This window comes from Castor canadensis, chromosome 16 (assembly GCF_047511655.1).
Source record: "Castor canadensis chromosome 16, mCasCan1.hap1v2, whole genome shotgun sequence".
NCBI lineage: Eukaryota > Metazoa > Chordata > Mammalia > Rodentia > Castoridae > Castor > Castor canadensis.
In genome coordinates this window covers 23,488,574-23,498,219 of record NC_133401.1, presented here as the reverse complement: position 1 = coordinate 23,498,219, position 9,646 = coordinate 23,488,574, and the positions used below count along the sequence as shown (strand labels likewise).

Genomic DNA, 9,646 nt, shown 5'->3' with positions numbered 1-9,646 from the left:
TGATCATGTCTGAGAGTTCCTGAAAATTGTATTCATGCTTGTTTATTTTCTTTTTTGTTTGCTATCTGAATGTAATATTTCCTCACCATTGCCTTCATTCCGAATATTCTTTGTCCTGCATGGTCTAGTCAAATGATAATACTTCCCAGTACAGTTGATGCCAACAACAACAGAAATATTAAAGTTTAAGTGAATAAATTGAGAGATAAAACTGTTTTTACCCTGTAGAACATATTGTTTTCATATATACGCCAACAGTGTTGGTGTTTACCTTATTGGATTTTTCATTTTCAGCATTTCTGTTTCATTTTTTCAGAATCTCAACATTTGGCTAAACTTCCCATCTTGGATCCTGATTTTTTTTTCTTTTTTTGCAATACTGGAGTTGAACTCAGGGCCTATACCTTGAGCCACTCTACCAGCCCTTTTTTGTGATGGGTTATTTCAAGAAAAGGTCTCAAGAACTATTTGCCTGGGGTTGCTTTGAACCACCCCAGGTGATCTTCTTGCTCGCTGCCTCCTGAGTAGTTAAGATTATAGGTGTGAGCCACAGGTGCCTAGTTTGCTCCTGATTTTCTTATGGAGATCTTGAATTCACTTGCTTTCTTCATTCAGGAGATTCCCTCAATTTGATTTGAAGTCATTGATCAGTTTTAAAACTATACTTTTTGAAGATGTTTCTCTAGCTTTTCAGCCATTTTATTATCTCTAGATTCAGTTATGGGAGAGTTACAAACTTGTGGATAAAACATATTGCCTTGCCTTTTCATATTTCTTGTGTTAACTCATTTTGATTTGCACCTTTTTTGGGATGGATTGTATTATTTGTTTCTTTTTTGTTGTTTATTTTTGATTGGAAAATTCTTACTTGGGTCACAATCCCTACTATAACTCAAGTAAGTAAAAATATATCAGTCACAACAACTCAAAAACACTGTTGTTTAACTATAGTGCAAAAACAATTAGAAATATGAACTATATCCCCAATAAGGTTAGAAAGGAAAGAAATAGGGAAATTTATAGGATATTCTGGGAAGTTGAAAATGAGTACCTCCAGAAGTATTAGTAATTCAATAATAAAAAGAAGGAGGGATGAAGAAAAGGAGAGAGCAAGCAAACTGAAAAGAGAGGAAAAGAATATGGGGAGAAGAATAGGAAATAGTAGAATGATGGTTAAGAAAGTACAGGATAAAATGATGGCAGCAGAAGGTAAAATGGTCAAGCAAAAAAAATTAAAAGATAAAGAACAAAACCACAAGTACAATAGTGCAACACAACAGTAGCCATAAGAAAACAGTCAATATTTGTCCCTTCTGGATGGAGTGTGAATTTTTACCATACAACCTTAACTTTTCAGTTTCCTTTGTTACAACATTTTTGTTTACTTTTGTTTTTTCCTCTGAACCTTTAAGAAGTAAAAGTAATGGTGTCTCCTTACAAGCTGGATCTTTCATACCTTCCCTGATGGGTTGAAATCAGGACAGTGTTTAGCTATAAACATCATTGCTGATTCTTGGAACAGAGGGTCAGCCCATAACAGATTCCTGCCTGGTGAGAAAGTGTTAGTTTATTATGGACAATAAATTCTGAGCAGTAGTGGCTGTCTACCAATCTGTCCATAACTATGGAAATGTGCAAAGCAGTCAAGATAATGCAGTTTGCACTAGATGGGCATGTCACGGTGGTCTCTAATTTCTCCTGTTTTCTCTAGCCTAACTATGCTCTGCCTTGGCATCCAAGTCTCTATTGAGAGACAGCTGGTGTCTCTCCTCTTACATGAGGTCAGAGCTGCATTACAGTTCAACCTCAGTGGACACTGCAGGGGTTGTCACCCACACCCCTGCTGCATTTGTTGTGGGGTTTAGACGTTTGCTCTTCATCTGGGTTCCATGTGGCACTTCCCTACAGGTAGATTATATTGATCAACCTGCCACAAAGACCCACCCAGTTTCCTATTTCCACATTAGTTTTTAAAATGGTTGTTCACTTAGGAAGTGAAGGGGAAAAGTTTTCTGAATTTGGAAGTAAGTATTAAAAAAAGAAAAAAGGAAAGGGAAAGTGAACAGAGTCTACCACTCTCCCAGAGAAGAAGTTTGACTATTGCATCCCCTGGAATGATTTCCCTCCATCTTGGTAGTGAGGGACATAAGAATTTGATTGGGATCATTCACTTGTGTCTTCTTGGTGTGGAGCTGCTATTATCTTGGATTTTATCTTGGTGAGTGCCAGCTGGCATGCACCTGAAGGTCTTTTGGAGGCTTGCCTTTTCTCTTTTGCTTGTACCCTTGCTGGGGATATGGATTCTCCCCGTTTCCCTACTGTACTATTGTTCTATGGGAAATTTCACTGTTTCTCTTATAAATCCAAGCTTGACTATATCCCAGTTTCATCTGATTTGTCTCTACTGTTTACTGTTGCCCTCTCTTGACTTATCTCAACATCCTCTCCAAAAGCCATGAGCATGATGATTTTGTTTCAGATTCATGGAATTGTAGGATAGTGATGGATGTCTCTAATCCACCATCGTAAGAGTTGTACTGAAGTATTTTTGATCTGTCTTTCCACTCTGGCTAAGATGTCCAACAGTTTTTCATGTATTTTTTGGCCAGTTGTAGTTGTTTTGAGAACTGTCTGTTCAATTCATTTGTCCATTAATTCATTGCATTATTTGTTCTTTGGTGTTAAAGTTTTCAAATTCCCATTCTTTAGGCTGTCTTTTCACTCATAATGTTTTCTTTGGCATTCAGCTTTTAAATTTGATACTAACCTGTTTGTCAATTCTTGCTCTCATTTCATGAGTTATTAGAGTTCTATTCACAAAGATTTTGCCTAATAATTAGGTCTTGAAGTATTTTCCTGATGGTTTCATCTAGTCATTTCAGAATTTCAGGTCTTAAACTATGAAATCCATTTCAAAATTTTTTATAAGGTGGGGTATGGGGACCTGGTTTCAGGCCTCTACATATGACTATCCAGTTGTCTTATCCATTTGTTGAATAGGCTCTCTTTTTGCTAACATAAGTTTTTGGCATCTTTGCCAAAAATCAGTCTGTAGTAGTTGTGTGGCCTTAGTTTTGGGTTCTCTATTCTAGTTCACGTGCATGTTTTCTGCCAATTCTATTCTAGTTTTCTTTTACAGTGGCTCTGTAGTCTAATTTGAAGTCAGGTATAGTGATACCTCCAGCATTGCTACTCTTGCTCAGGAATACTTTGTCTATTTGTTATCTTCTGTGTTTCCATATGAATTTTAAGATTCTTATTTCTAGTTCTCTAAGGAATTTTATTTTAATTTTTATGGAAATTGAATTAAATTTGTAGATCACATTTAGTAATATGTCATTTTCACAATATTAATTCTGCCATTCCTTGAAAAAGAAAGGTCTTTCCATCTTCTACTGTCTTCTCAATTTCCTCATTCTGTGTTCCTTAGATTTCATTGTAGAGCTGTTTCACTCCTTCATTTTGTTTACTCCTTGGTGTTTTTGTTTTTGAGACTATTGCAAGTGGAATAATTACCATGATTTCTTTCTTAAAAAATTTGCTGTTGGTGTAGAGAACAGGTGCTGATTTCAGACATTAATTTTGTGTCCTACTAGTATGGTAAAAGGGCTTATCAGCTCTAGTAATTTTCTGGTTGAGTATTTAGGGCCTTTTAAGTATAGGATCATATTATCTGCAAATAGAACAGTTTGATTTCTTTCTTTCCTATTTGTATCCATTTTATTTGCCTTATTCTCAGGCTAAGAATTTAATCACTATATTGAATAAAGGTGAGGAGAGTGATTAACCTTGTCTTGTTTTCCATTTTACAGGAAATGATATCAGTTTTTTACCCATTTAGTATGACGTTGCCTATAGGTTTGTGGTATGTAGCCTTTATTCCACTGAGGTATGTTCATTCTAGACCTAGTTTCTTCTGAGCTTTTTTCGTGAAGGGTTACTGAATTCTGACAATGGACTTTTGTGCATCCATTCACTTTATCATGTCAGTTTCATCCCTGATCTACTTACGTGTGGAAATACCTTATTGATGTGGACATGTTGAACATTTCTAGCATCCCTGGAATGAAACCCACATGATCATGGCCAATGAGGTTTTTAATGTTTTGTTGAATTAGGTGTGCATGTATTTTACTAAGAAATTTTTCAGGTATGTTTATCAAGGAAATTGTTCTATAATTTTTCTCTCTGTTTGTTGTGCTCTACAGTTTTGGCATTAGTGGAGCACTGGCTTCACAGAATGAGTTTGGTGGTATCCCTTCCCTTTTTATTTTATCAAACAGCTGGATGAGCATTTTGTTAGTTTATATTAAAATGTCTGATAGAATTGAGCAGAGATTTGTTCTCCTATAAGGTAGTGAACAAAAGGTTGCATTTCCCCTTCCTCTATCCTCTCACTTCTCTTGCTTTCTTTGGCCTCACCATCCTAGGATCTGCATCAATGTCTTGTCCCTATAACCCCTTTTCTCCTTGTACTCTTTCTTCCACTTTTATTTCACACCTTTGCAGTGTCAATGTCCCCAGATTTTCCTTTTTCTATCACAAGTCTTCAATAAGCAGTGAGGCTCACAGAAATATCTAAATTCTTGCTAAATTTTGAAGAACAGTAGGAAGTAGAAGAAACGGAAAGGACTCTCCCATTCATAGTCACCAGTTGAGGCTCTTGAGTAAATGCAAGTAGCATCATGTATGTGACAGTTGCAGAAATGGTAAATTTTACCTGCCACCATCTGATCCTGTTGTTTTCACTGTGACAGTTTGTATTTAAAACACTCCTGTTTCTTTTTATGGATATTGTTCTGTGCCTCCCTCCTTGTACTACTGCTGATAATTATTGACAAAGTATATTTTTCTACAAATTTCAATATCAATTGGCACTGCATTGTGTGAGCAAGTCCAATTTATTTGACTTATATTTGAAGATGAGTCTATGGGTTTCCAGGTGAATCTTTAGCATCTTGTTTTCTTTTTACTCCTCTTGGCAAAGCCTTTCCAGGCATTTGGCCTAATTCCACTTATCTTCTACAAAGTCAAATGATTGTGCTTTCCACTGAGATGATCAGTAGGAAAAAACAACATTTGGAATTAGATAATCTCTAAGGGAAGTAAGGAACAGAGTGGAACATCCATGGCTCACTGCTGTGTCAGAACTCAGTATTTACGGCTCCCTTTTGGAAAGCCCCTTTACCTCCAGGAATAATGGATAAGTTGGAGCCTATTAAAACTCTCCAATAATTTCATAACACACACCAACAAGAAACTAGTCATTGTTCTTTGATAATTATCAGATGGGAAAAAAACTTTCCGAAAAGTTTATATTCCCCAATCCTGCATGCCCATTAGCTCTACAGGTGAAATGATAATTGCAGGTCTGAGGGGAGGTGAGGTCACAGAATCACAGACACATAACTCAGGAACTGGCTGCCACCATGCAGCTCATGATCTTTTCAAAGATACCGTTGCAGTGAGACTGCCATTCCTGCAAAGAGACGGAGCCAATGAGTCATTTCATGTGCAGTGTGAGAAGCAGAGTCCATACAGGAAAACCCATCCAAGAGTCTAGGTAAGTAATTATACAGAAAAAAAAAAACCCTGATTCTTGATTATATCTAGGTGAATGGCAAAGCCACACATAAAGCAGACAAACTCATGGAGCTCAACACTGTTACAGGAAACCTACGTTACTCAGTATTCCTGCAGGATTGCCTATGATCTCTCCTTTCCTGTTTAAACAGTAGGAAAAGTGTACAGGAACATGTAGTTTTTTAGGGTATGGGTATTGTGGTTCTAACAGTAGACCTCGAGATTGCTAGGCAGGCACTTTACCACCTGAGCCACTCCACCTTCTCAGGAACATGTCATTGTATGCAGAACCTGTAACTGAATGCTGCTTACATGTGTATAAAGTTTTCTCCAACTCTGACCATATGATGCAAATAATGATGAAAATTATTGTAGGAATCCTGAATTCATCACTAGTCTGTGATTATGATTAGGCTCTTTGTCTCTTACAGGCTGGTGAGGAATATTTAAATACAAGTTAACATAGCAATTGAGAGTTTGCAATTCTCCTTCTCAGATGAGTATTATCTTGTTTTCACCTATTTAAAATTGTCCTCATTCTAATAAATATACCACTTTGGTATGGCAATTTCATAGTGGAGGAAGCTCTTTACCTTTTCTTATGTTTTGCTGTGAAACTAAATCTGATATTAAATATTAAGTCTGTTATATATACAGTTGAGTGACATCCCCAAATCTAACTTAAGTTTTTCAAATGCCCAAGACTTCATGCTATGCACATGACAGGTTGCATATATGGCTGCTATCATTATATCATTCACTAATCTTCCTTCATTGATAACAGATGTTTTAACTCAAGTATCAACACATAAGAGTATTATCAGAAATTGGAACTAAATTTGTTTCACTTCTTTACTCATTTGTCCACTGCTGGTTCTTTTTGTCATCAGAGTAGGGAATTACATGGGATGATTGAGTAATTCTTCTAATAAGTGTCAGTGGACTTGTGATCCTAACATAAAATGCAGTCTTTCATTTCATGCCATCCTGCATCCCAAACACCCCTAATCACAGTTACAATTTTGACAACACATATATCTTCTCTTCCAAAACAAGTTCTCTCCATTATGATTAAAGTCATAGTATGGCCTGCCAGATAGATTATTAAGAATGAAGAAGCCATCATGTGTTGCCTTCCTCACAGCTATTTTTTATTATAAATGATCTCTGAGATTATAATACAATACTTGGGATACTCTTAGAAATACACGAACATTGGGGAAATATTTCTAGTGGGGTTAAACTGTGAATGGATGATTTTGAGTTTAGTTGATTGAGTACATACAGTCCATGCATCTTTCCATGCAGGACCCTCTGGCTCAGAGAGCAGGAACTCATAGGATGGAAGCCAGTGATGTGGTTATAGGAATGATCTTCACAATACAGACTTTTGTTGGAATTCTGGGAAATTTCTGTCTTCTCTACCATTATTTGTTCCTCTCTTACACTGGGCTCAGGCTAAGGTCCACAGACATGATTCTTAAGCACTTGACTGTTGCCAACATCTTAGCTCTTGGGTGCAAAGGAATTCCCCAGACAATGACAGCTTTTGGTCTGAAAGTTTTTCCCGATGATATTGGATGCAAACTACTTTTCTATACCCACAGAGTGGGCAGAGGTGTGTCTATTTGCAGCACCTGTTTCCTGAGTGTCTTCCAGGCCATCACCATCAGCCCCAGGGACTCCATGTGGGCAGAATTTAAGGTTAAAGCTTCCAAAAACATTGGATTCTTCATATTCTTGAGCTGGATCCTGTCCCTCCTTATAAGCATCCTTCATCTTATGTTCATGACTGCAAAAAGAAGCAATTATAACAGCACCAGCCTAAAAAGTTATGGATACTGTTCTTCTGTTCGTCATGATAAATACCATGACATACTGTATTCAGCAATCCTGACATTTCGTGATGTCCTTTGTCTGGGGCTCATGCTCTGTGCCAGTGGCTCCATGGTTTTCATCCTGTACAGACATAAGCAGAAAATGCAACATGTTCATAGGGCCAGCATCTCCCCCAGATCCTCCCCTGAGTCCAGAGCTACCAAAACCATCCTTCTCCTGGTGAGCACCTTTGTCTATTTTTATATGCTTTCTTGTATCATTAATTTTTGTGTGAGTCTTAGTTATAATCCCAGCTGGTTCCTGATAAATGCATCTGCAATAATCAATGTCTTTTTCTCAACAGTGAGCCCTTTCCTGCTCATGAGTGGTGACTCCATTTTATCCAGACTTTGCTCTGATTGGATAAGGAATAGGGAAACTTTCTAATCCCATCAGGAGCTTGTAAATCATTTGTTTTTGTATCAACTTCCATTACCTATTCATCACCACACACTTTTGTTTGGTGGTAGTAGAGTTTGAACTCAGGGCCTCATGCTCTGGGCAGGTGCCACTCTGCCATCCCTATTTAGTGTTAGATTTTTCTGAAATAGGTTCTCATGAACTATTTGCCCAACCTTTCTTCAAACCTGATCTTCAATCCTCCTGATCTCTGACTCCTGAGTGGCTAGGGTTACATGCATGAGCCATCGGTGCCTGATTTACTACACACTCTTTAGTGTGGGAAAACAGTCACAAATTAAAAGCAGGTGGCATATACCTATGTCCTCCCACGTACCTACTAACATACACTTTTGTATGTTATATTATAATGTATGTATATATATATATATATATATATATATATATATGTGTGTGTGTGTGTGTGTGTGTGTGTTTTCATATCTCAGTTATGTTGTTTATCCATGAAGCAATATTAAACATTTTAAAAAATGAAATGCAAATTTCAGATGTAAAATACTGCTTATTAAAACAGTGGCAATCTGCTTTAATATAAAATTTCTTTTATTTGACCTTTATCTTTCCATTCTAGTTGGTTATGTGGTTAAAATACATTGATTGGAATCCTATTAATTCAGTTCAATTCTGTAGCTTGCCTATTTTTCCTGGAAAAAATATATAAACTTACATTACACAGTTGACTTTATGTAAGTAGTTAGCCTTTCAGGTTAATGTAGTAATGGACATATTTAGGAACAATTTACCAACAGTCATGAATCTTTATGATGGTTCTATTTTCTTATTCCTTCTATATTGATTTCTTCCATGTTATTGATTTTCATATTTCTAGTTTCCCATTTTAAATGGTGATATATATTTAGCATGACTTAGAATTCAACTTTGAAATTATAATTTTTTTCTAAAGGAGTCACTCTTTTTAGCCTCCTCCTTGAACAATATATCAGTGTATACAAATCTACTTACATTGTTTCAATGAATTTTCAATTTCTAATATGTGTTTAAAACAATTTATGCACAGGTCATGAGTGCACTGCTCAATGAGATTTCACAAACTGAGAACACCCTGCATGCACTCACCCATACCTCCTCATGACCCTCCCATCACCATCCCCAAGAGTGACCACAATGCAAAATGCAAAATTTAACTGTATGCATCACTCTAGTGTACACATGTGGAGTCACACAGCATCCAATCCTCAGTGTCTGACTCTTAAAAACTTCCGTATGTTTGTAATTCATTTACATTTATCCAATGTTTGGATATCCAGTAATTAATTTTGTCATTGATAACATGTACCATTGATACACATGTGAGTGATGTTCAGTCGGGGGCCATCATCCATCCTCTTGGTATGTAAATTCTACCTTATGCTTTGGTGATACACGTAGGATTTGTTGTTGTTGTTGGCTTATACACATTCTGGGTTTGAACTTGAGGTCTTACTCTTGTTAGGCAGGCACTCTACCACTGGAATCAGCCCAAGCCTTTCATTACTTTGGCTGTTTTTCAGATTGGGTCTTGAGTTTTTTCCAGTTCTAGCCTGGAGGCTCAATTCTCCTGATATCTACTTCTCTAGTAAGTAGGGTTACAGGCATGTGCCACTGATGATCATTCCTGCATGTAGGGTTTCTCTTGGCATATGTACAACAGTTGACTTCTGAATCACTCTTCAGATGTTTACACAAGCTTACATTACTTTAGCTTAGCAAATATTTCCAGTCTTCCAAAAACAGTGTGAATTTCACACCAGGAAAAAGTTCTTAT

The 9,646-nt window shown here is 36.9% G+C and overlaps 1 protein-coding gene across 1 annotated transcript; it reads left to right on the top strand.

Annotated features, from left to right (window-relative positions):
* The first annotated feature begins 6,924 nt into the window (after positions 1–6,924).
* On the top strand, positions 6,925–8,974 carry LOC109699370 (vomeronasal type-1 receptor 4-like). Its single transcript, XM_020184023.2, has 3 exons — positions 6,925–7,798; positions 8,180–8,232; positions 8,900–8,974. Exons 1-3 carry the CDS (start codon positions 6,925–6,927, stop codon positions 8,972–8,974), a joined length of 1,002 nt encoding a protein of 333 aa, XP_020039612.2.
* Positions 8,975–9,646: the final 672 nt, after the last annotated feature.